The sequence below is a fragment of the Scleropages formosus genome, chromosome 2 (assembly GCF_900964775.1).
Source record: "Scleropages formosus chromosome 2, fSclFor1.1, whole genome shotgun sequence".
Taxonomy (NCBI): domain Eukaryota; kingdom Metazoa; phylum Chordata; class Actinopteri; order Osteoglossiformes; family Osteoglossidae; genus Scleropages; species Scleropages formosus.
Window position 1 is genome coordinate 12,474,886 of NC_041807.1, and position 27,327 is coordinate 12,502,212.

General features: G+C 43.5%; 2 protein-coding genes across 8 annotated transcripts; one reads left to right on the forward strand and one right to left on the reverse strand.

Moving 5' to 3' along the window:
• Window positions 1–3,810: 3,810 nt before the first annotated feature.
• LOC108931596 (integumentary mucin C.1) lies at window positions 3,811–10,453 on the forward strand. Of its 5 annotated transcripts, XM_018747474.1 has the most exons (9): window positions 4,201–4,275; window positions 4,859–4,932; window positions 6,527–6,730; window positions 6,970–6,996; window positions 7,253–7,324; window positions 7,784–8,128; window positions 8,863–8,913; window positions 9,939–10,008; window positions 10,312–10,453. In XM_018747474.1, the coding sequence occupies exons 3-9, from the start codon at window positions 6,577–6,579 to the stop codon at window positions 10,436–10,438; spliced, it is 846 nt and encodes a 281-aa protein (XP_018602990.1). In that variant the 5' UTR covers window positions 4,201–4,275; window positions 4,859–4,932; window positions 6,527–6,576; the 3' UTR covers window positions 10,439–10,453. The 5 variants fall into 5 exon arrangements, with proteins under 5 accessions (XP_018602988.1, XP_018602989.1, XP_018602992.1 ...); XM_018747472.1 differs by lacking the exon at window positions 4,859–4,932 and having other exon boundaries at window positions 3,811–4,275; XM_018747473.1 differs by lacking the exon at window positions 4,859–4,932 and having other exon boundaries at window positions 3,811–4,275; window positions 6,527–6,676.
• Window positions 10,454–11,323: 870 nt separating this feature from the next.
• On the reverse strand, window positions 11,324–27,223 carry fbxo18 (F-box DNA helicase 1). Of its 3 annotated transcripts, XM_018747469.1 has the most exons (23): window positions 27,198–27,223; window positions 26,832–26,886; window positions 26,257–26,436; window positions 25,567–26,051; window positions 25,329–25,459; window positions 25,111–25,237; window positions 24,744–24,934; window positions 22,693–22,782; window positions 20,324–20,424; window positions 18,864–19,032; window positions 18,016–18,041; window positions 17,822–17,910; window positions 17,492–17,579; window positions 17,190–17,276; window positions 15,883–16,019; window positions 15,638–15,734; window positions 14,524–14,696; window positions 14,289–14,364; window positions 13,808–14,011; window positions 12,968–13,093; window positions 12,468–12,574; window positions 12,202–12,336; window positions 11,324–11,508 (listed from the first exon to the last, which is right to left on the reverse strand). In XM_018747469.1, the coding sequence occupies exons 1-23, from the start codon at window positions 27,213–27,215 to the stop codon at window positions 11,341–11,343; spliced, it is 3,060 nt and encodes a 1,019-aa protein (XP_018602985.1). In that variant the 5' UTR covers window positions 27,216–27,223; the 3' UTR covers window positions 11,324–11,340. The 3 variants fall into 3 exon arrangements, with proteins under 3 accessions (XP_018602985.1, XP_018602984.1, XP_018602987.1); XM_018747468.1 differs by having other exon boundaries at window positions 17,822–18,041; XM_018747471.1 differs by having other exon boundaries at window positions 17,822–18,041; window positions 26,822–27,221.
• Between the last annotated feature and the right edge of the window lie 104 nt (window positions 27,224–27,327).

Genomic DNA, 27,327 nt, shown 5'->3' on the forward strand with positions numbered 1-27,327 from the left:
AGCATACAGTAAGGCCAACAGAAATACAAAGATGAGCATCAAGATCGCCAAAAAGAACTACTTTTTGTCTCTGGCTACTGAGGCTGAAGAAGCAGCTCGACAAGGGAATATGAAAGATCTATATACCACTACAAAAAAGCTGTCTGGAAAGTTCAAAGAGACCAGAAAGGCCTGTAAAGGACAAGGTAGGGAAGGACTATCACTGGAGATGATTGACAAAAGAAGAGATGGATAGAACACTTTGAAGAGCTGCGTAACAGACCAGCCCGAGTACCCACCAGACATTCAGCCAGCTGCTGTAGACCTAGCGATTGCAGGGAGCCTACTAGGGAGGAGATCCGCCAGGCCATCAAACTGCTGAAAAATGGCAAGGCAGCTGGACCTGACAACATTCCAGCAGAGGCATTGAAAGCTGACATTGAAACCACAGTGGAGATGCTATACCTTCTTTTCAAGAAAATCTGGGAGGAAGAACGAGTCCCAACAGAATGGAAGGAGGGATACCTCATCAAGCTACCAAAGAAAGGCGGCCTCAGCAGCTGCTCCAACTAGAGGCATAACACTCCTGTCAGTCGCAGGCAAGGTGTTTAACAGGATCCTCCTCAACAGAGTGAAGGAGGCAGCTGACTAACGGCTCCGAGACCAGCAGGCAGGATTCCGGAAAGAGCAATCCTGCACAGATCAAATAGCCACGTTGCATATCATATTGGAGCAGTCAATAGAATGGAACTCACTCTACATAAACTTCTTTGACAGTGTAGGCAGAGACACCCTGTGGAAGCTGATGAGACACTACAGAATAGCAGAGAAGTTTACCGACATCAGGAACTCCTACGACAGGATGACCTGCAGGGTGGTGCACGGTCAGCAGCTCACTAGCACTTTCCAGGTGCAAACAGGAGTTAGACAAGGATGCCTCCTGTCACCATTTTTGTTCCTGCTTGTGACTGACTAGGTGATGACCTCCACAGCAGAGAAGCAACTTGGGATCCAATGGACACCTTTGGAACAGTTGGATGACTTGGATTTTGCAGATGACCTCACCCTTCTCTCACACACCCACCAGCAAATGCAGGAGAAGACCAGCACTGTTGCAGAGAACTTGGTACGAGTGGGTCTCATCATCCACAGAGGGAAGAGCAAGATACTGAGGGTCAATGCAGGCAACGAGTCTTCGATCACACTTGAAGGTGAAGTGTTAGAAGAGGTGGACAGCTTCTCCTACTTAGGCAGCATAATCGACAAGCAGGGTGGGACAGACGTCAATGTCAAAGTCAGACTAGGCAAAGCAACGACAGCTTTCCTGTAACTGAAGAATGTGTGGGGGTCCAGAGTTCTGACAGTCAAGACCCAAATCTTCAACTCCAACGTAAAGTCAGTCCTACTTTACGGAGCAGAGACCTGGAGGACCACCGTCACCACCACCAAAAAGATAGACATTCATCAACAACTGTTTGTGAAAGATTCTCAGGATCCACTGGCCTGTGATCATCAGCAATCAAGAGCTATGGTAAAGATCAGGACAACAACCAGTAGAAGATATCCTGCAAAGACGCTGGTGATGGATTGGCTATACCCTGCGAAAGCCAGCTTCAAACACTACAAGAGCCCTCACGTGGAACCCCCAAGGCACGAGGAAGCGAGGCTGGCCAAAAAACACATGGCTTCTGCATCCAGGTGGTGTCGCCAAGAAGATGGACCACACCTGGGGACAACTGGAAAAACTGGCCCAGGACAGAGATGCCTGGAGAGCCCTTGTCAGCAGCCTATGCCCCAGGAGGGGTAGTAGGCATAAGTATTCTTCAAACACACACACACACACACACACACACACACACTGTCAGAACCGCTTGTCCCATACAGGGTCACGGGGAACCGGAGCCTACCCGGTAACACAGGGCGTAAGGCCGGAGGGGGAGGGGACACACCCAGGACGGGACGCCAGTCCGTCGCAAGGCACCCCAAGCGGGACTCGAACCCCAGACCCACCGGAGAGCAGGACTGTGGTCCAACCCACTGCGCCACCGCACCCCCTTCTTCAAACACACAAGTCTTAATTTAAAATCAGCCAAAATTTTGCAAGAAAAAAAAAAAATCCAATGAAATGAAGTACCCAAAGACAGCGCTCGGGTGTTATTACAACATGTAATTTAAACCATGAAATTTAACAAGGAACATCTGACATTTCAAAGTAGGCCTGAGGAAAACAGGTTTGTGTTTAAATTTCATATAGTATTAAATATTGTCAGAGCTGTGAGTGCTGTTCTGCACAGACATGACTTGTCATCTTCATCAGATCCAACAAGTACTGAAGTAATATTTTTGAGCAGGGATTATTTCTGTTACTGAAAAGACTGGAATGAAAATACATTGAGAAAATAGAAGCAACATGAACCATGTAAGGACAACAACAACCCTGACAATGTAAATGAATATGTACATATTCAAATTTCAATGAATAAAGAAACTGGCAGTAACAAAAGAGCAACTCCAACTGGAGTAAGCACAACAAGAAACCAGAAATTGGATATCAGAGCAAGGGCAAATCTGCACAACCACACCCTCCCTACTAGCAGAGGGAAGATGTCCCATCATGACAGATCAAAAGAAAGGATTTGCAGCATAAAGACAAGAGAAAAACAAGAACAGAAGATCTTGTGGAAACGTTAAGTAAAAATGAGAATAAACTGATGGACAATAACTACCTGTCATGGCAGCTCAGAGAGAGCAGACAAGTGCAGAGCTCAGGTTCTGGGTTTTAATGTTTCAAAGAGCAGGTGAAGGAATAGTCAAGGAACAGGCAAAGGTCAGGCAATTGGCAATCATTGTATAAAGAACACAATACTTGTTGTCAAGGAACAGACACAGGTCAAGGAGTCCAGAGAAACAAGCAACTTAGGAAGCCCACACAAAGGAGGGCAGCAATAAGCCTTTCCAGAGGTTCCACAATATGAGCACTTCCGGGGCTGCCTTTTATTGGCAGTTTCCCTAAGTGGCACCAGGTGTCACTGATGGGCCAACCAATGGAGGCACGACAGTACCTGAGGACATTCAAATTAAAACCAGGAAGGCCATCCCTAACATTTTATATTTACATTTATTTACTTAGCAGACACTTTTCTCCAAAGTGACTTCTAATGAACTCTATGTAGTGTTATCAGCTCACACACCTTATTCACCAAGGTGACTTTGCTAGATACACTACTTACAATTGATCACTCATCCATACATCAGTGGAACACAATGTCTCTGTCACTCACGCACTGGGGAACCTGAACAGCATGTCTTCGGACTGTGGAACCAAGGACAGTAACAACATTTGTAAGACTGGAAGAGCCCCTGATAAATGCCTTTTGCGGAAAATGGACCTGTATTGATCAATACAGGAATACGTGGATTTGCTGGGACCAGCAGTCTTGAAGAAAACAAGACCAAAAGCAGAGGTATCTCAAGGGAAGAAAATACAACTACTACTACTACTTTTTTTTTTTCTTTTTTTAAACTTTATTTGGTAAAGCTATCAATAATACACAACCAAAACAACACATTAAAATCCACAATCCAACAAACCCAATACCATTTTCCTACAGTTGGTCAACAAAGTTGCTAAGCAACCATTACATAAAACACATTGTCAAGACAAAGTCTTTCCCATGACAATCCCTTTCTGGCATCAAAAAATATAACTGACCCATGTCTTCCCCACACCAACATACCCAAAAGGATTGTCCCCCAGTAGCACTACTACTACTACTACTACTACTAATAATAATAATAATAATAATAATAATAATAGGATTAGGTGCCAAGTTCGGGGGGGTCGACCCCACTAGACAAGCGGTTGTGGACATTGGTATCGAGTTTACAACGCAGTCATGTAAAGGTAAAGAAAAGAAACAGTAAAAGAAAAAGTGACGGTTGAACAATGAATGAATCAGTGACTCGGGCCGGGCTCGGACGGTTCCCGGTCAGAAGAATCATGCCTGAAGCGAAAGTGAAAGTGAAAGGCTGCAACGATCAGCGCAAAAAAAAGAAACCACGAAATAAATGATGAAGGGAAGAGAAGAAAACACACCCTAATATTTCCTCTTTCTGTGGATTCCCGAGCCGTGTCGCAGTGTAGACGCGCCTCTCCGGTTGGTGCCGCGCTCGCGACTTGCGAAAGAGGCTCTCCGAAGATGATGCAGCGTGTTCGCGTCGCGCTCTGCGTGCTGCTTGCGGCGGAGATCGGGCTTCATCAGGATTCCCGCGTGGCGCGTGCAGGAGGTGTCGACGGTGCGTGTTCCTCTCAGCAGAGCTACTTCCACACTTTCGTGTGTGTGAGACCGTGGGCGGATTGACGGGGAGCTCACTCAGGAAATACTATTTCTATTTCTGCCTTTCTGTTTTTATAATATTTCCATGGTACTCTGAGGCGACGGGCGGTTTCACAAGCGAAACCATCGTGACCGTTGATACAAATGACCCGCAGAAAAACATTTTTAAAATGAACATGTATATCATTTTTCAGTCTAAGTAATGTGGTTCTGAATTATGATGCGATCAGAGAGCACCACCTACAGAAAACCGTACTGTCGGCATGTCCTCAAGCATTAAGCCTGTGTCACTTTCCAGCTTATTTCAACATTTGAACACCCATGCCAAGTTGTTGAGCAATGAAATCTAATGACTATGTAAATAATGAAATGCAAATAGTATGTTAGAAGTTGCTGTGGATTCTAGCAGAAGTCCTTGAGGAAGTTGGTATTGTGTGTCTGTGCCACGGAGTCGCACTGTATGTCAGGCATTAGGGAACTCATACTAGACCTTCTCTCATGTTAGTCATAAAGTTAAAGTCAACTCTTGTCTCTTCCACAAGATGTTTACAACATACATCAGAGTGAAATAGCATTGCTCCTGGACCAGGTGTGACATAGAGGACAACATAACAAGGTATACTATTAATACTACAGTACAGTTCACAATAACTAACTACTAAACTAAAAATATTACTATGGAATAATGTGCAGTGGTGTGGTTGGTACAATAAATAGAAATGTAAACAGATTTTGAAGTGGTAGTGCGAAGAAAGTGAGTAGTGTGGCCTGACGTTGGTCGATGTGGAATGTAAACTGGACCAGGTCTTTGCCCTACTGCAACAGGATACCCTAAGGGTCTACTGGAACGTGAGCTCCGGAATCATCAGCAGATGTTTCAGCAAGAGGACAGTTTGTCAGCATTTCCCCGGCAGCAGCCACTCATGGTTCTGTTAAAATGGAGGAATTTTTCTTTAGTGATCTAGCAAAAATGCAGCTCAGTGGTCTCATTAAACAGTGACTAGAGACATTTCAGACACAGTTAGTTGTTTAGAAAATGCTAGAAGAGAGCTTTGCAAATGGGGTGTCACAATGGTTATGTTCTCAATTATATTTTGTACTGAAAACAGAATGGCTTTGTATTTTCAATTTAAGTTTCAACTTTCAATATTTCAGAAAAAACAAATCTGAAGCAAGAGGTCACATCTGTTAACTCACTATAAATGACTTTATGAATTAACTTGAGTTTGTTGGTTCCGAAACTTGCAGCACTACTTTAGCTCACACCCAGAAGATGTGACAGTCAGCTGTTTTACTGTAGACTGGAAAATATTGGTGGTATGCTACTCTGCATAGTTTTCTGTGTTTGTTTTGTTTACTGAAAAATCAGCATTGTTTCATAGTGACAGTAAAAAAAAAAAAAAATCTTGGTTATGGATAATTTTGTTGTGAGAAGGAAATATGATGTTGACAAAGATAGCGCGAGAGATTTAACAGCTGCTATATCCAAGCTTCGTCAAGTGAGACAGCATTCACCTACTTTGGACAGTACTGAAAAACTTACTAAAGGTAAAGTGCGTTTGTAGAGTGAAGAGTTTTGAAAATGGGATATACATGGTGTGGTGATAACAGTATAACCAGTTTCTTGGTATCACCAACATAATCTGAAATCCAGTCCAACTTGAAAACTGTCCTCACTTGCTGAACAAGCTTTTGTTATTTCGTTGCAGTTTGCAGCTACTTATTCATGTGAGGATAGTTTTTCTGTGATGACAAACATAAAACAGCGAAAGTTTAAAAATGCTTCATGACGAAATGCAATTTGTCACATTCAACCTAACATCAATTACATTTGTAAAACCCACCAGTTGTGTATCAGAAATTTGTTTGTAAATGTAAACATGGCTTTTTTTCCCGCTACTCTTCTAAAATTTCGCTATGTATGTAAACACACAGGCAGGTTATGTTAGGTTGTAGAGCAGAATTTTAAAAGTCCTTGTGGGATTGTCCTGGAAGAAGTTTGGAACTTTGAAGTTTTAGAACTTTGGTGTGCCAGCTAAGGATCAGCTCACGGTGATGAACACTCATGGAAAGAGCAAAAGGAAACAGACACAAAAGCAAATGTCAGAGAAGGTGGAAAAAAGTGAGGCACTGAGCTGGGAGCAGAAATTGATGCAGTTGGCGAAATGGGAGCACACAAATGTCATGCTTCCTCCACTCTTGTGCTTCAGATACATGTTCAGTTCCACCACACAAGAATCACACTGTACCCTTCAACCAAATGGAGCAATACCCAGAGAAAACCCGGCTGCGCTACACCTGTAAAGATGGCTACCTGAGGAAGGCTGGAACTTCAAGCCTCATCCAGTGCAAAAGGAACGGTACCTCACTTTGGTGGGACAACGTCAGCGGATCAGTGTCACTTGTCTGCATACGTAAGGGTCTAGGCATAAACTACAAATGATACCGCAAGACTATCTTTCAGTTACTGTGAAGACTTTGTAATCTGATCCTAAAGGAGAGTCACTTGAGTTAAATTGCTTTAATGATTATATAAACATATATGAGGGTGTCTGTAAAGCAAATAACATAACAATTATGCAAGCAGTATAACAATTATGGAATAGTTGTGGAATTGTAACCAAAGGAATAATTTTCCTCTGTTCACATACAGCGCATCCACAACAGTCACCACCCAAAGGTAAGTTAGCCTTTTCATGATGTTACACTCAAAATAACTGGATTCACTGATTTTTTTTTTTTTCCATAGTTGTAGGTGGTTATGATGGATAACATCATAAGCCAAACAAGACAAGTAAGAGACTAGGGCTAAGAAGTACAAGTGACTAATATAATTTTTCATTGATGCAAAACAAGTTAAAAGTAACAGCAGCTTTTTTGTTTTTGTTGTTTGGTTTTGCAAATTGAAAAGTTTGCTTTACCGTTGAACATTGCAGAAGCCAATCCAAAAAGGACGGAATCTCCCAGCACAGCGTATCCCTCCCAACAGGTTGAGACCACTTCTCCAGGTTTGTGGGAAGCTTTGTTTTGGTCCACAGACAGTGCTAGACTGCCAGGGAGTGCAGCAAAGGAGTCCTAAAAGAAGGGTGCTTCTTTGGTGCCTACATGTCATTCTGTTCACATACTATGCCAGACTGGACCTCATTGGAACTGTGAAGAGCAGCTGTACTCTACTGATACCAGGAAGATAATCCCCAGGGGTTTCTCACCTGGTGTTTGTAGGTGAATGGCAAATAACGTTAGGAGTGATGACAAACACATATTCGTGCACAAAGTCTTCATGCTATTGTCAGTGAAAATGTACCAATCTTAAAGTTTGTTTGCAGCCAGGCAAATCCATATTTGTCACTATGGTGATCTTACTTCCAGCAGTAAGTTAAAAATAGCATTGTGAGATTCTTATGGTCATGTAGCTGTGGTTGCAGTCCTCACATTCCATTGTCACTTGTCTTATGTCACGGTAATAGGACTGGAGGGCCAGTCAACAGCAGTAACCTTAGATCACAAAACAGCACCGCTTAACATAACGACGATGACAAGGACAACAACAGAAAAGTCTACATCTGCAGAAAAGACAACACCCACAGAAGAAGACCTTACAACCAACACAGTTTTTGTCCCAAATGAGACAGCCTCTGTATCTCCATCCAGTGTTGAATCCCCAAAATGGACTGTTAGTGCAATGAAAACCTCACCCACACAGTCCACCACGTCTACAGCCACATCTGCTCCTTCCACCCAAGACAGCGACACCAGAGCAGCTACTTCCAGTTTGAGTACGCAGTCCTACACCACAGCAACCACGACCACTGGTAAACAACAACAAAAAAAAAACTATTTACTGGATCAGTAGGTCAGCAAGCTGCAGATTCTTGCTTTAGGAATGGTTCTTGTGAAGACATTGTCTGCTGTGTATCTTCTTTGCACGTTGACATTCTTCTGAGAGGACAGAGGTGGAGGCGCTCAAGCTGGAGAGGTCCTTCAAGCCCCAAGTCTTCTCCACTCAGATTCCCCAAAATTTGTATAAGAATGCAGACGTTTCTCATTTACGCATCTTGTGATTTTCAAAACCTGACCAACAGTTGTATTTGTAGAAATAAGTAGACAATCCTTACACAAGGAAAATATTCATGACTTCCAAGCACCACCTCTTGCCTCTGCATGCCATCTTATCATTCAACTTGATCTTGCACCCACTAACCTTTGACTCCTTTATTGCATAAGCTTAAGTTTCAATCACAAAAGACCCTAGAGTACTTTATATAATTATAACCCTAACACTTAACCATTTAGTTCTCCAAGGATGGTGACATTTCATAGGTCTTTATAATTCCGAAGTTTACCTTTTACTACTGTGACAGCTCATTTTGAACTCCATTTCTAGTTACTTGTTTGCAGTTGTTATTCATATATTTTTTGGCTTTGTCTGTAACAGATGATCCTGACTACAAAATGCAGTGGCAAGTGAGAGGGTAACAAGAACAGAAACTGTGTTTCTGTCCTATCAGCACAGACAAACTGAGCATTTTGAGCTTTATTTCTACAGGAAGAAATGGCACTGTGGAAAAACATTCTAATGAAGTGGCAACATCAGTTGGTATGTAATACACTTCTTTGAAAATTTATGACCACTTGTGAAAAGCAATAGTCTTGCTGTTTTGAAATTCCATATTCCATTTTGTAATATGATGCACAAAGTGTGTATTTTAGTTTGTATTTATGCTTTTATTTAAAATTCCAGTTAAGTTACTGTTAACAGTAAACATAACCCCACATCAGATTACAGCCTCTCTCTCCTATGACCAAGTAAAAATTTTCTCCAGTTCTATTTTTTGAAATATAGCCCTGAAAAGCACAGTGCATAATGTTACATTATATATAGTACATACACCATAAGGCCAGAGCTCAAAGTTCGGCACAGTGACTTCATACGATCTTTGGCCATGAAAGCCGTGCAATGAATAACAAACTGTCTGGCTAACTACTTGTAGGAATTTAACTGTTAGTAACTTGATTTTGCAAATCAGGTGGCACAGTGGTTAGTAATGCTGCCTTGAACTTAAAGGATCCAGACTGAATCCTAAATCTTGTTGTAGCACCGTTTATCAAGGAACTTCCCTGAACTGCTCCAGTAAAATTTACTCTCTTGTATGAATCGGTAAACCATGGTGAAAAGCTTAACATTGTAAGTAGCTTTTGAGAATAGCATCAGCAAAATAAATAAATGCAAATGTAAGTCACAGCATGTCTTTCATTACACTCAAGAGTTTGACATGGTCACAAATCACTAATTTGTAGTGTATCTAGTCACCTTGAACAAAAGTTTCCTCTGAATAGCAATCATTGTACATCACATTTGCTAAATGATTAATGTAGTCACTTCCAAAGGTCTTAATTGTCTCTCCTGTCATTACTTTTTCAATTCTTGGGATGCCCTACAAATCTACCCAAATTATAAAATATGTTTTGTTTCAGGCTGTGCATAGAAAATGTGTTGCAAACAATGATTTGTTCTTCCTTGTCTTACATGGGTGTCCAGCAGCAGATTTGCATTTGTCAGTATTTCCCTAAGAAAGTGCATCACTTCTAACCACTTGTTCTGTTGCCCCTGCCTCTCTCCAGCTGCAGTCAGTGCTGCAGTTATTGTCTTGGTTGCCTTTGTGGTGGGAATACAGCTGCTGATACGACGACGGTACGGGACTCCTCCTGTGTCCTTATATTTCTTACCAAACTTACATTTTTTTTCCACCAAACAGCTTTTAGTTGGGTTACACTTATAGCTTGCTCTCAGAACATTCACTCTGCATAGTGTTATAATAGGACAGGCTAGCTGTTTTAATCTAAAAACAAGTAATGGATTTTCTGTGACATTTATTCGTGTATTGAAGTAGTTCAGTAAATGTTCTAGGGAAGTAAGGGGATTGTTGCACTTCGCTGTTCCAACACAGTACATGTTTCTGTTTCTTTCTGCCCCCATTCTCCTTCCCATCTCCAGGAGGTTTAGCCATTTGCCAGTCCCACAAGAAGAAAGAGAGTTTGTAAACCCTACTGTGACACTCCACAGTCAAGCTGCACAGCTGTTAAACAGTCCCACAGATCCTGCTGCCACAAACAACAGTTAAATATTATTTGCTTAACATTAAATAAACTGGTAAAACAGCATGATTTTCAATAGTTCCTGCTGCATAAAACTTTGACCAGATAACAACCAAGAGGCCACCTGTAATTAGTGACTGGAGACAAGATTTAATATGGACCACCTTGTTTCATATTCACATGAAAACTCAGATACTTATGAAATGAAGAGAACTTAGTGTGAGGTCTGGATTGCTGTCTCTATGCCATCACTTCGGCAACTTATTGAGACAGCTGTTTTGGCTTCCTGAGTCCATTGTGTCAAAAGAAGTAGGGGCTTCGAAACAGAACTTGGAAAAGCATGTGTGGGAAAAGTAGACACACCATGGGGAACAAGAGCATGAGAAGGAACAGTAGTGCTCACTCTCAAATCGGCTAAAATCCATCCACTGCCCTACCACCACTTCTCCACAATTCTGCCTTTTTTAAAGAATAATGATGGGTATTATACATATTCACATGAAAACGTTTTACAGCCACAAGCTTCATAGTAAATGACACTCATCCATAATAATTTTTTAGCATTACAAAAACACATAAAAATGTGACAGATAAAAATAAAGCACTGGATTAGCACCTGGCACACGTGACACAAACATGGGCTGGCATGATGGCAACAGCGGTGGCAGGTCTGTCCAAACACGGTACACTTTTTCAGGTGTGAACCTAAACACAGGTGATACAGTCATGATACACTGGAACAAGGAGGACCACAGCAAGGCAACGTTACTCTCGCCTGCAAGGGCTCCTGGGGATCTGTGCACATGGGAACAAGACAGTCAATTGGGCCATGTTTGGCAGTTTCAGATGCACTCCAGCAACAGTACTTCAGAGCAGTACTAGGTCCTGCCATCAGGTCCACTGAAGTGGTTTCACTTATCCAGTTAGGTTAGAGCAGTGCCATGAGCATGGCAACATTGACAGGCAGCTCCACACGCTCCTCGGTGTATGGCATGGCTCTCACCACCTCAGGTGGCTCGAAGAGGAAGGCTGAATGTTTCAGGCGCTGCTCTGTACATGTGGCACAGAGGGGCCCACCTGCCTCCACGGAATCCATCTGCAACAGACATGGCAGTGCATCATTCCTCACATCACACCGTCACACCGCAGTGTGTCAAACTCCACAAACTGCACTGTATCACTCTCTACACTTAACATCACAAATTGTCCAGTTACAACAGCAACTGCCCCCAGGGGGGGGTTTTAACCTACAAGCTTCCAGGCAGGAGTTCAGCTCTCTGATGGCAGTGAGCACTGGATACACACAGTCGGTCAATGCAAAAGGCAAAGAAGGAACTTCCCATAAGAGCATTTGTATTCAAATTCTAACAATGTCCAAATGTTTGTGTTTAACTTTCTTTAAAAGCAGCATGGGGGGGCGCAGTGGCGCAGCAGGCTTGGCCAGGTCCCGCTTTCTGGCACGTCTGAGGTTCGAGTTCTGCTTGGGATGCCTTGTGACGGACTGGCGTCCCATCCTGGGTGCGTCCCCTCCCCCTCCAGCCTTACATGCTGTGTTAGGCTCCGGTTTGCCGTGACCCCACTCGTGACAAGTGGCTTCAGTGTGTGCGCGCGTGTGTGTGTGTGTGTGTGTGTGTGTGTGTGTGTGTAAAAGCAGCATTCATTTTAACTGAACCAGAAGGTTTTTTTGTTTCAGCTCTGAAAGCATCCATGTGACAGCTAGCAGCACATTTGTGCAGGCAACTTCCCACTGCCTACAGATGAATCTTATAATGCTTCACCAGGGCCTTACATATCTGATGGGGAGCTGGCACATTGTGAGGGCTGACTCTGCCCTCACATAGTTTTGGCATTCCCGCACTGAGCATTGGGGTGGCTGGCCATTGGTGAGCAGGGAGCTGGTCAGCTCTGTCCGTAGGAAGTACTCCTGAGGAAAGAAACGGAAAAAAAGAAATGCTGGAGAAAAGGGAAAAACAGAAATATTCTTTTTTAGGGAATCTTTGATCTGACTGCAAATTAAAAGAAAGTGGAAGAGTAGGAGAGAAAAGGCCCACTCACCCCAGCCAGAGTGAGGATGTTCTTGATGCTCTTGGTGATCACCAATCGCCTTCTGGCTCGTGTCACTGCCACATAGAGCAGGTTCCACTCATCTTCTGGAATGTTTGCTGTTGAAGTGCACATGAGTGGACAATGTTATGAATTCCTGGATATTAGCATTTGCTGTGGAAGAAATGCTTAGTATTTTCAGTGGTATGTAAGGTCATTCATAGGTCACCACATGCACCCTGGAGTCCAGACTCAATGCCTTCGTGTCAACTTGAATTTATCAGCAGCTGTTCTGGTCATTTCCATTGCTGCAGTTAGTGCCAAATTGAGGGGAAGACTATGCTCATGTCCTCTAAAATCATATTTAGCATGTGCTAGATATAAACAATGTCTGTAATCCTTCCTTTGTTTAATCAAACAATTGCTAAATGTTACATATCATAGCTGCGGTCAGTTCTTTACTCCGACACCCTTTAGTGTAGCCTTCTGCCCCAATCTCTCACTGCATTTACCTCTGATACAGCGGACCAGCTGCTCAAGGTTGTGTCGAGCACAGGGGACTTTGACAAAGTCATCTGTCACCACCACTGTATCAAATTCCAGCCCCTTAGACTTATGAACAGTACCCAGGATGACATCTGTAAGGAAAGGAGAATAAGCTGAATCCCTCAGGTACTTGAAACAAGAAGAAAGACAAGAAAGAGGAAATATGGGGAAAGTAGCACCAAACAGCAATGGATATCGAGAGTGCAAAAATGACAACAGCAAAGTGGGAATTGAGCACAAATGGGGAAAAAACAAGAACAATGGTGAGCAGCGGTGGGAGCAGATTGGAATCCTGGAAAGAAAGAAGTTCGGAACAAGGGAGGAGTAGGAAGAGCAGCACAGTAGGAGAAAAAATTACATCGCTAAGAGAGCAGCACAACAGTGAGACCCATGGGGAAAGTGACACATTTGAGAGAAAAGCACAGTGCTGGGTGAGAAGCAGAGTGTGATGTTAGGGGCACAGCAAGGAGAAGACTACAGTGGGGAAATATGCATAGTGCAAATAAGCAGGAGGGATGGGGAGAAAAGCACAGAATAACAAGACAACCGTAACGAGAAGCATGTGGATGGGAGACATGGGAAGAGGTTTCTGTGTAAGATTGCTTTTAGTTTTTGCTGAAGAACTAAAACATCTGCACACTGCCTTAAAAGCAAACACCCCATCAGCTGCACTGCAATGACTCAAACAAACGCGCCGCCAGCCACATCTGCTCTAAACTCCGCCTATCCAGACCACATTCTGTACTCTCTTCCACAAACATTTTGTCTCCAAGCTGCAGAGTGTGTTTGCCATGTCTCTTACTGACCTGCAAGGCGAGGGTTGCTCTCAGAACATGCATAAATGCGGTCCACCAACTCAGGGATAAGGCTGTTGTATTTCTCCACCACAGCCAGTTTAACCTCCAGTTCACGGTCCTCTGACTCAATGACATAACGCTTCAGAGCAGCATAGCCACCCAGCTTGGTCTTACAGAAGTGCTTGATGAAGCTGTCCTTGATGGCTAGGTTCTCTGGGCCAGGGAGAAAGATTCACTTTGACACACGAGATAGAGGAACCACTTAGGGACAAGACAGCATTTCTTTATTTAGCTTCTTGGCAGCAGGAGGCTTGAGTCACACTAATCGGAACAGGAGATCAGCTGAGGAAATCTTAACACCATTATGCTTCCTGTGTGATGGAACAATGGTTAATATGGAAACCAGTTTCTGAGAGGATGTCAGGTTATAAAGATCTAAGAAATGTTACAGTAAAAACAGGCCATTTAAAGGAAAGCTGAAAAACAGTACTTTTATTTCGTTCCTCCTCCGGCTGCATCAAGATCCATAGGTCCAGAATTGTCCCTAGTCCGAAACTGTCAATACCCTGTATAACACACACAGAGAAAGAAGAAAGAAAGTGTCCATTACAGCTGCAGTTTTTAGCAACCATGGCAGTAAAACAATATGTAAATGGATAAAGCAAAGATGTTTTGTAAGCTTTTGACATTTAAGAGCTTGAACAGTTGTATTAAGGTGCACAAACCCCAACAAAGTGCAGTTTGGGGCGTTGCTCGCCTTCTGTCAGCTTGACGGCTCCATCAAACACAGTAACATTACACCGCGACAAAATCGCAAACTTCTTCTGCCTTGATTGCGAGCGATTCTCTGGGTCAAACGTCAGGAAGTGCTCCGACTCATTCTCTCCTGTCACATTTCCTGGACCAAGCACACGCATGCATATGTAAACAAATACAGGAACACATTAACTAACACACCAATTTATCCTACACTAGTCTTTCTTATAACAAGTCATTAAAAATGCATTACTCAATTTTAATTTATTATAGCTTTATTTGAGGTTTTTACCAAAGTTACCCTTATGAATAAATCAAGGCACATCTGTATTAACAAGTTTTATTGGCTGACAAGCAAATTGAGTTAAGAACAGACTCCTGGTCAGAATTGTGTTTGCAAGTTGAAACTGTGACACGGAATGGGCGAGAAAGTTGTCAGAACCCCAGGCAGCTCCATGGTGTGGGACATACCAGCACCGGGAGTTGTCTTAGAGTTCCACACCTGAAATGGTTTTCATCATTAACCGAGCGGAGAGAAGGGCTCAGAGGAGAAGGACAGACTCAGATGTGAGCAGAGCAACACAGCAGTCTCTCTCTGTCCTATCCAATAGGTTTGGCATGGTGCACTTGCATCTTCATCAGTAGCAGCGGCACTAACAGCAACAATGGAGGTGCCAACAGCAAGGATGACGACAGCCCCTCCCTTTGTTGAGTGGAGATAACTCGTGCATGCAGCAGGATTGACAGGATGTTTTTTCTGTGTTTTGGTAGAGTATTCGCATCGACTAGTGAATAAAACAACCCAATAAAAGAACATGGCCCAGAGACAGACCAGGGTGTTGGTGGACACCTACAGTTCCCTCAATCCCTTCTTTCACCCCACGCCTCACAACAAATACCTTAAGGAAAGTACTGCTCTCAAAACTGGTTTCACTCATTTTCATGAAACACCAGCCATCATGACACAATTGCAATAGAAATCAAACCCATGACCTTCACTTTTAAAACAACTTGTTGCAATACTACTGGGAACTTTGAGACTGCTGCTTAATTCATGAAGTACTTATGAAATTAGAAATTTACCTTCTTGATTTCCACCAACAAGAGTTTTCCTCACTTTTTTGCAGGCTTCTAAAATTGTGGCTCCAACATAAGCGATCTCTGGTCCAAATCTGAAGCTCTTCAAAATAACAACATGGCATTACAATAAGTCGTGGAAATTTATGCATTGTGTGTTTGAGTGGTATTGTAGGTGTCAGGCATCAAAATCATCTTTGTGCATGTCTTTACAGCTGCTTCACATACTAGAGCTGTGTCTACATACGTACGTGAGTTAGGTAGTACAGGTGAGTGTGTTGTACCAGTTGCAACGCATTGACAGCCCCTCTGAATGTATAGATCTGCTGGTGAGGATCTCCCACCAGGACCTTCCCACACTTCTGGGACAGCATGATGTCCATGATTGCTACAGAGAGTTGACGCAGGGCCAAAGTCCATCAACATTGCCAGCACCCAGCACCCTCACCAGTGCATAAACATGTAATATAAAGTACAACCAGTACCTTGAACCTGCATTCCTGTTAACTTCCAGCTTTCTCTGCAAACATATTGTGTAAACAGGCCCCACCAAATAAATGGTATATTTGTATTTTTTTCTTTACACATGTCATGTCACATTTTATAATTGCCATACTGTTATGCATGTGCTGGCATATGAAAAACATCCATGTCTAGCATGTGTATTTATGCATTACTCCCAAGACCAGAATGTTCAGTATGTTAGAATGTGCTTTTGTAACATTAAAAAAAAAGCATCTTGCCTGCCTTCTCTGCAGATATCTTTGTGCCAGCAAAAACATTTTTCTGAATGAGCTCATGAAGCTGGAGGCCAGGCACCAATGTGGTGAGCCCTCCCTAACCTGCTAGTTGTCATTTACGGAGGTTTGGAAGGAGCAAAGCATTTTCTGCATTTTTTCTTTTTTTTCCCCCAAAAGGTCTATAGCGCTAATGTTCCTGTTTTCAAAGGTTCTTTGACAGGATCAGAGGTGGGACAGTAACAAAGACTTTTTTGCTTGACTCCCTGAAAAAATTATAACATTAACAGCAGACAATCGTGTGCTGTGAGAGCTGCATGATCTTCAGGTTTTTTGCTGTGTTTCAGAATTTATCATTTAGAAAGAAAAGTATTTTACCTCCCTTTGAAAAGAGTGAACTACTCTCCTTAAACCCTTAACAACATGTATATTTTAGGAAGGCTATATACACTGCGAGGGGGTGTGGTGGCGTAGTGGGTTGGCCCTTGTCCTGCTCTGGGTCTGGGGTTCGAGTCCTGCTTGGGGTGCCTTGTGACGGACTGGCGTCCCGTTCTGGGTGCGTCCCCTCCCCCTCCAGCCTTACGCCCTGTGTTGCCGGGTTAGGCTCTGGCTCCCCGTGACCCTGTATGGGACAAGCGGTTCAGATGGTGGGTGTGTGTGTGTGTGTGTGCGTGCGCGTGCGCGTGCGTGCGTGCGTGCATGCGTGTGTATATACACTGCTCTGTGTTTCCTCTGATTAAACTCCTGTCATTCCTCCTGACTCAAATCTGCTGTAGGAAAACCCAAATGCAATAATGGTGCCAGAGGTAAAGTATCTGTACCTGGACTGCAATCCTGTGCTTCATCAATGAAAATGACATCATACTTGTCTAGACGTGGCTTCTGCAGCTGCCATAGTTTCAGGTAGCCTACAAGGACAGAGATGCCAACAAAGACTGAGCGAAAAGTTACAGACTGAGCCTGAGATGTCCTGCAAGAGCTAAAACAGCAACAGATGTGGCCTGAAGGATTACAACATCGGTCTGTGGTGGCCTGAAGGATTACAGACTAAGTCTGAGGTGGTCTGAAGGGATATATGCTTAGTTTGATGTCGTTTTCTTCAATACACACTCCTCCCACTCACCATCATGTGTCATGTGGTGTGCAGACTCCCTTGTTGGTCTCAGTTCTTGCATTTTCTCCCAGATATCTTGGGCAATACCCACAAATATCTGCAAAGAAACACATGGGCCTGTCAGGACATGATAGAACACCAAGTACAGGGGGAAAATATACAAACAAAATTTACTGTTAGTTCAGAAAGTGGCAGAACTGGAACTCTGAGTTGCACACTATTCACACAGTGCTCCTACAGACTGGTATGTTTCTATATTTCAGGTCTGCTGTTCTCCAAGACACCAAATGAATGGCCAGCAAAGCAGGGCTCATCACTGCTTTCAAATCAGAAGCCTACCAGCTTTTCCTCATGGTTTGGCCGTGTATTCTGCCCATTAGTGTTCTTGTACTCAGCTGGGACATGTTCAACGCCAATATGGATGGATGCTGATGAAAAAAAAGCATTGATGGTCTGGCTGACGACTTTGGCATTGACAAAACCCCCTCGGCCTTTTGGCAGAACCCAGCACACGGAGAAGGGTTTTAGGTTACTTGAGAGCTTCTTTATCTTCTGGTACCTGTGAAACACCAACACCACCAGAAATCTTAAATATATCTTACGCATCATCATTAAACCCAAACAGAAACCCTTTCATTTTACATCACAAGTAGCAGTTCAGCACATTTACTCTGGAAATGGAGTGAGAAGAATCATGTGAGAGATTCTGGATAAGGGGGTTAGGTGTAATGGATGACAAAGTATGATTACAGACCAGTGGTCTTCAAAATGTGGTCCACGGCCAGCCTTTGCTCTACAAGAATAAGTGGTCTGCAAGCTCTGACACTCATCGTACCTGAGCAAAGTGACACTTAAATCGCTCAAATAAGTTAGTCCATTACAGAATTACACAATTAAAATTTAACCATGCCTACTGTTTATGCACAGGACTCGTTTACCAACTTACATCAGAGTACGATCACCGTGTTGTCAAATCATCATATTCATCATGCTTGTACAGCAATTGCTTCTTGTTTAAGTTCTACGTATGATAAGAACATCATCACTCCGTATGTCACTGTAAAATCTTTTATCTTTATATTGTTTTCATTCCTCATAAAAATTGGTGACCCACAGTATATGCAAAATTCAATTTTTCAAATAAATACATTAGTAAAGCAAGTGTGGTCATTTAAACATAGTATTTATGGGAAGCAGGGGCTGCCGGTGGTCCTCTGTCTGATATACTTTGATAACTGGGGATATATTAAAAAAAAAAAAAAAAAAAATCTTTTTAAAAAAAAAAAAAATCATAGTTGGAATTATGCTCAAAAGGTGAAACAGGACAAGGATTTCAGAGTACAGGCTGAAAATAAAATATAGCATGAAGTGAAAACAGCACCTGGATCCAATGCTGTGGTAGGCAAGGGAGTGGACCGTCCTGCAATCCACGTTTCTGGGGAAGGTGCGCTGGGCCTCAGCAGCTACCGAGCGGTTGAACGCCACATATAGGAAGCGTTGTTGTGGCCGCTGCCGGGCATACTGCACCAGTGTGGACGTCTTCCCCGTGCCTGAGGAAAGAGAGGATATCAGCTTCCACTTCATCCCATCTGCTCAAAGACAAACATATTGCTATTTATTTATTGTATAATCAAGAACAGATCTTTAAAGGCATGGGGGAAGCTTTAAGCTGTAAAATTGGCTTCACGTGATTTAACCGTTCAGTCGAGGCTGACTTTTGGTCACTTTATGGATCATCATTCTCCATGCTTTACGATTTTTTACCGTGCCTTTTAATTCTTTCAAGGGCATGTTCACATTGGCTTTAATGATGTCTGGCCAGCATGTTCTTGGACGTCCTCTTCTTCTCATCCAACTGACTATGCCAAGCATTAATGTAGCCAAAGTTTAACATCTGTATTGTCAATGTTCATCAAATCCACTGGTGTGAGCGTACACGTGGGGCAGTGAACCAGCAAATGTTTTGCAGTTAATTGCTGCTCTCTACATGGGCATCCAGGGCTGTACCATATTTCTAATATTATTTTATTACTTAACTGGCACTTCAAAATGACTTTTCAGATCTATTGTTTTTAATGGGTGGAGGGTGCGGTGGTGCAGTGGGTTTGGCCGGGTCCTGCTCTCTGGCGGGTCTGGGGTTCAAGTCCCGCTTGGGGTGCCTTGTAACGGACTGGTGTCCCGCCCTGGGTGTGTCCCCTCCCCCTTCAGCTTTGCGCCCTGTGCTGCAGTATTAGGCTCCAGCTCACCACGGCCCTGCTTGGGACAAGTAGCTTCAGCCACCGTGTGTGCGTGTTTTTAACGGACAGGCAGTGTATTAAAACAGCCTCAACAACAAGTAAACTGGTTCTTTATCTAGTTGCCTTTTTTCAATGCTTAACCACACGTTCAGAAGAACGTTCTCATAAATAAGCTACTCATATTTCTAAACAATTCCGAAAAGTAAATGGAAGAAGGTCAAACAATTAAAACTTTTTGTCTAACATGTGTGACATCTCACATTTTTCTTGACTGGTACTTTTACCTCTTTCAATACTGCTACACAACTAGTTCCCCCAGCATTCACCAAGTTTGATTCAGAGGTTTATTTTTTTCCCTTCATCAAAGCTGGGAGATTTTGTTTTCCTCTCTGCAGCTGACAGCTGACTTATCCTAGCGACTAGCTGTAACTGCTGCTACTGTCTTGTGACTTTGTATTGTATGCTGAAATTTGAGAAGAGTGCTCTATAAAAAGAAACTGAACTGAGAGCTGTAAATGCATGTGTTAAACACTTTCGGAAAGAGCAAGAGACAGAGAAAGAGACAAGCAGAAAAGCACACTAATGATAAAAATGTACCTCTCACCAGCAAATGCCATTATTTTAACTATGTGGTCTGCAAGGATGTCGTGACTGAGGATTTGCTGTTGCTCATGGGTGGGTCGGAAGGAAATTCCACAACTTGTCCTGGTGGTCAAACAAGATAAGTAACTTCAAGATAAGCACTTCATTGGAGTTTACCCACTGTGTTTGTGGTCACAAGAATATGTTCAATTCAACTTAAATGTCAAGGGCTCACGGGTCTCAATTTGGCATAGTTTACCCCAGGCATGCAGAGTGACGTGAAAAACTACATGCACTCTTCAAATATTCTGTTTTTTAAAGTCAATGTTTCAGATCACTGCCTTGTTGGAAGATTCATTTCATTTACCATCCATCCATCCATCTTCTGTCCCGCTTATGCTAAAAGGGTCGTGGTGGCAGTAGGGAGAACAGAAAGGCCCAGCCACTCCTGTCCCCCGCAACTTCCTCCAGCTCAATTTGGGGGATCCCCAGCTGTTCCCAGGCCAACTGTGAGATATAACCCCTCCAGCAGGTCCTGGGCCGACCTCGTGGCCTCGTCTCAGTTGGCCGTGTCTGGTATACCTCCAAAGGGAGGCGCTCAGGGGGCATCCTTATCAGATGCTCGAACCACCTTAACTGGCTCCTCTCAATGTGAAGGAGTAGCGGCTCTACTCTGAGCTCCTCTCGGATGTCCGAACTCCTCACCCTGTCACGGAGAGTAAGTCCTAGCACCCTGCGGAAAAAAACTCATTTCGGCTGCTTGTATCCGCGATCTTATTCTTTCGGCCATCACCCAGAGTTGATGGCCATAGGTGAGGGTAGGGACGTAGATCGACCGGTAAATGGAGAGCTTCGCCTTATGGCTCAGCTCCCCCTTCACCACTACAGTCCAATACAGCGACCGCATTACTGCTGCCGCTCATCCCAGTCTGTGGCCAATCTCGCGCGCCCTTCTTTCCTCAATCGAGAACAAGACCCCAAGATACTTGAACTCCTCCACCTGGGGCAAAAACTCTCCCCTTACCTGGAGGGGACATACCATCCTTTTCCGTGAGAGAACCATGGACTCAGACTTTGAGGTGCTGATCCTCATCCCCACCGCTTCACACTTGGCTAAAAACCGTTCCAGTGTGTGCTGGAGGCAGCCATGTGACGGTGCCAAATGGACATCATCCGCAAAAAACAGAGACATCACCTTCCGACTCCCACATTTCATTTGCCAGTTATGTTTATATTACATTTCTTCATTTAACAGACGCTTTTCTCCAAAGCGATGTACAACGATTACTATGTAGTATTCACCTGACACCTTTATCAATGGTGACTTACAATGCCAGATATAGCGCACTAAACTACATACAATCATTCTACCATCTGTACAGAACAATGTTAACACACACACGCTCACACAAAATGACCAATTTAGAGTCACCAATTACATGCATGTCTTTGTACAGCAGGAGGAAACAAAGCACCTGGAGGAAACCCATACAAAAATTACTGAAAATCCTTGAAACTGTCATTATATCCTTTTCCAGCATGTGGGACAAACAGTTTTAGGTCCTCTGACAGCTCTGTTGACTTCAGCATGATGTAGGGACAGCTAGTAGCATAGTAGTTACAGCTACTCCCTTTGAACCCAAAGGTCACAGATTCGATTGTCTGTAGTACCCTTAAGCAAGGTACTTACCCCTAAATTGCTCCAGTAAAATTACCCAGCTGTATAAATGGGTAAATTCTTGCAAGCACCTTAATATGGTAACTCGCTTTGGAAAAAAGAGTCAGCTAAATAAATAAATACATTCACTCTCACAAATACCTTCCACCTGGAGCATCAGACATTTCAATATGCATTGCTGTCTGCCTGCCAGACATCTCTGCATGGATGTCAGATCACACCTCCAACTGGACCTCTCCAAAACAGAGGAGATTCTTCACCTCCCAGCTGGCTTGTCGTCCTGTCACGATCTATCGATCAAACTGGACAACTCACTCATTTTGCCTACCTCCTCAGCTAAGGGTCTGGGAGTAACGATTTCAAGCATTATTCATTAAATGTGATCTCCTTGATGCATTTTTAACATGTAAATGAGGATCTAAATGTCTTAACATACTTATACATCAAAATTTTCTAAGCGGTTTTACTTGCTTTTTCACATTATCATGTTTGTTAAATTGTGTAACTTTCTCATCTTAATACTTATAAATGACTTCTTCTGAAAAAGTATATATAGTAGAAATGTGCATTTAGTCACATTTAAATGCAAGCACCCAGAATAAAATTTGGAAAAGGAAATTTATCATTAATAAATAATGAAGTATAGGTGTGTAAATGACTGTCTTTATAAATTCATGAAGTTATAGGTATAATTGAGAGCCATGAGCACTCACCCCCCGCCCTCTGTGCAGGATTTAAACACTGGCTCCGGGGAAGAACCGTTCTCAATAAGGTGAAGAACGTAGAAAATGTTGTAGTGCCATCTGGTGGTAAAACACACTCATTACTGGGAGTCATAAGTCACAATAATCGACACAGTAATTATGAAGACTGGCCCATAAACTTTATTACAGGCAGTCCCCGGATTACGAACGAGTTTCGTTCCTAAATCTGTCTTTAAGTCGGATTTTTATGTAAATCAGAACTTTTAGGTACAGTCTAACGTCAGTCAGTCAGTCAAATATCCGTCTTCATACACAGGACTGTGCAAAAGTTTTAGGCACTTGGTGGGGGGAAGAAAGCTGTAAAGTGAGAATGCTTCCAAAAATAATGCTCTTAATTAATAAACTTCCTATAAAGCTTAGTAACCATCCATCGTCAACAACCGCTTGCCCTGAGCGGGGTCACGGCCTGTTTGGGTGGGTCCCACTTTTTGGCGGGTCTGGGGTTCGAGTCCTGCTTGGGGTGCCTTGCGATGGATTGTCGTCCCGTCCTGGGTGTGTCCCCTCCCCCCCCAGCCTTGCGCCCTGTGTTGCTGGGTTAGGCTTCAGACATGTGTGTGTGTGTATGTGTGTACTTTCTTTCTTTAACGACATACAAAACCCTTACTGTAAAACTAAGTTTTTGCAAAAGGAATGCTTGAAAATCTAAAATATGGTCTTTCCCATTGACACTAATGCAGAAGACATTAACTGTCTAAAATAAATATTTTTTCAAACATCTAAGTACCTAAAACTTTTGCACAGTACTGTATAGTGTACCTTTCTATGCATAAAAAAACATTAAAGAAACACTTCCAGATACACTAAAACATCTTTAATATAACAATATTGTAATAACAATAATAAGAATAATACAATGTAATGATGATAACGATAACAATAATAAATGTAACTACATTATTTATAATTAAGAGACATAGAAAGAAATAATAATGAATGTTATTACTGTCACTGTGAACCGAGGACACGGAGGAGGCTGGACCCAGCTAAGGGGTAACTACGGGTTGTATGTAATCGGACGTTCGTAACCGGGGGACTGCCTGTATATTATTTCAGTCCTCACTTTTGGTTAAAACATTACTTTAGATAAGCTAAACTCATTTAAACTAACAGTCTGCAGTTCTGCTCAATAACACAACTGGAATTAGGCTGAGTACCACAATAACAGTATGACATTAATGCAATAACATCTCTAGGATGTGTACAACAGTTCTTCAGGTTCTAAGACCATCTCTGTAAAGGTAGAAGGTAGTGAAGTGAGTGAGGATAAAAAGTTGAACTAGTATCCTTAAGGTTACAAGTCCCACAAGGGGCCCTGGTACATAAAATAACCTGCTTCAGTGACACACCCAGAAATTAACATGGGCAAAACTTAAACTGCAATGGAGAAAAGTGCTATCCAAGTATAGAAATACACACACACACACACACACACACACACACACACACACACACACACACACACACACACAGTCAGAACCGCTTGTCCCATACAGGGTCGCGGGGAACCGGAGCCTAACCCGGCAACACAGGGCGTAAGGCCGGAGGGGGAGGGGACACACCCAGAACGGGATGCCAGTCCGTCGGAAGGCACCCCAAGCGGGATTCGAACCCCAGACCCACCGGAGAGCAGGACCCGGTCCAACCCACTGCGCCACTGTGCCCCTATAGAAATAATATTCACTAATTACTTTGCTTCTAGAAGCAACAGAGCCATCAGTGGCCCTTGTTGACCAAAGTTCCTTATACGGGTTGACAATGTCAGATCCTTTACAATTCACAAACCGGTGCCCTGGTCTAACAACATAGTTGAAGTACCAGTCAGTGGAGCAGAGGAATGCAAATCCTACTGTAAGCCTCTACTAGTGCGCAATTTATACCACAAATAACAGAAAAATTACTTCTGATTGCAAGAAAGACAAAACATCAGCTAAGATGAAGGCCTACACAGACAGAGACGTCTACATACACAATGCTTTACATCTTTCCCTGTAGTGTCCCACCTGTTTGTGATGCTGATACCACTTTCGCTCATAGCCAGCAGCAGCGTGGCGATGCACGACAAAAACTCTGTGATAGTGTATGGAGAGGGTAGGCACTGCGAAGCATTCAGGAAGTGCACCAGGTCCAGGATGTCCATTACACCATGGGCCAGGATAAGCATCAGAGTGAGGGTGGACCACACGTTGAGACCCTGCAACGAGTTCAAACTAGGTCAACAGTTCCATTCACCAATGTCAAGACATCAAGCTATCATCATCACTATAATGTAAATGACCTTAATGACCCTTTATTTACTTTTTTACATATTTGGTCCTTTTGAAAACCAGCACCTGATTGGCAGAGATAGCAGGTTTGCACATGACCAACCTGCTCTGATTCAGGGATCCTGTGCTTCAGGCAGGCCTCGGCCTGGACAAACAGACGATGGCGTCTCGCACGTGAAAGAACCTTCTCTGGATTGACACTAGAGCTGTGTTTGAACTGGGACATATACCTGCAGGGAAAGTCAAAGTGGGACCTTGACACAGTGTCTTATATAACCTTGGCCACAGCCTTAACGTAGATTAGTGGAGGCGCTCACTTACCTAACCATGTTGAGCACACACAGGTCCTCCTGTGGAGTGATGCTGTTCTCCATAAGGATCAATGTGATTTCTTCTACTGCCTGGCTCTCCTTCATTCGGTACCGGAAATACAGCTTCTTCCAGGGCACAAACTGCAGCAAGATGGAAAAACATTGGAAACATTTTTTTTAAAAGAACTATGAACAGAGCAATGAAAAACGTGAGGGAGTCATGTCATTCCCACCAGATGGCATCTCACCATTGGATCTGTGACCACGTTCCTCCAATGACGACACACTCGTATGATGCTCCGGAAGAGGTCCACCGCAGGCAGACAGGCAAGCACCACCTTCAGAACCTCCTCTGGAAGCTCATTCACATGGCCACTAGGCTCTGCCTCACAATGCCTGCTTCCCAGAAGCCCGTAGTGAGCATCAGGTAGGGGGTCCACATCTTCCTCTTCCTCAAGCTTCACATGACCAAGCTGGGCCAAATGCTGAGCTGCGGGATCCAAACAACTTGGCTGTCCCCAAATGCTGTACCCTGAAACTCCTGCAGTGTCCTCTGGCTCCACCTTCACAGAACAATCATTCTCTGGGATGTCCTGCAGCAGCTCATCAGAAATGTAGTCTTCCCCTTCTTCCATCTCCTCTTCCTCCTTCTGGGGATTGACCCTGACCACACTGGTCACAGGGAAGAAGGCCGTGATTTCCTTCTGCTGTTTGGTACTTGTTGCCTCTGTGTCTGTGCCAGTAGGAAGAAAGGTGTATAATATAAATTCACACAGCTGATAAGACAGACCGACCAGTCAATCCACCACAAACCTGACCAGACAATCTCTTAACATCAACACTGTTGTTCTCAGTGAAAAACAGAGGATCTTTCACATTTACATTTTCACACCTGCTACCCTCCTTGTTGTTACTGCCAAGGTGTTAAAAGCACTTACCAAGTTCCTTGGTCCTACCTCCCCTTCTCCTCTTTGAGGATAATCTGGGGAACAGCCCACGACCGGGGTCCATGTTGCCACGTGGGACGGAGAAAGGCTGGGTGAGGGACCGACTGCCAGCTGTGCTCTGGCTCAGGCTAAAACACTCCCTGGTGCTCAGGTGCCTCCGCTTAGCCCTTCCTGGAATGGCAGAGAGATCCGGAAACACGGCTCATCCTGTCCACTGAGCAAAGATCACAATCAGTTCCCCTGCTCTGGTGGTCATACTGTCGACTCTGTAGCGTAGTTTACTCGGTTATCGTAAAGGTTAATCTCTTCTCGAAAGTTTCTTAGTTCTCTTAAAACATCTCTTCAACTTAAGTACCCCGAGGAGGGTGGATTAAACCATATTTCTCCTTCCCATAACTTTACTTTACGAAGTAAGCTCATGTCATGTCCACACAACAACAACAACAACAAGTGAGTGTCATGCGCGACATCACGCACGATTAAGTGCATTAATTTAATTAATGGACGGGCACGCGCGGTTACACTCTGCCGGTTGTCCGCGGCGCCTCGTACGCACAGGGCTTCACCTCGCGCCGACGACTCCATGCTCAAGTTCAGTTCCAAAGCAGCCGCGCCGCCAGGCTGGAAAGCATTTTTGGGTTTTTTTAAAATTTTTTTTACACAATACAAACTACAAAATAAACGTGCATTTGATTGTCTGACTTGCACTTGTAGTCAGTGCAGTCTGCTCGCCGATTATCCCCGGCCCGAGTGTGTACACTTTTTCACTCGACGGGTAAAACTGGAAAGACGGATGTGCAGCGTCCTGCACTTTACCGCCGCCCGGGTTTTTTCAGGAATTTATCTACGCTCATATTAAACAAGATACACCAGAGTTCCTAGAACTGTGGACACACGGCTGTTTCCTATATTGTTACACTGCACCTACTCACATACGGGTCGTAAAACATGGCATACTTCAGGGGGCGAAGACAGGGATGAGCAGGTTTTTCACGGAGTTTGAATATCAAATATAAAATTCACTTCTTTAGGAGGACTTTTTGGATATAGAAATATTTGAAA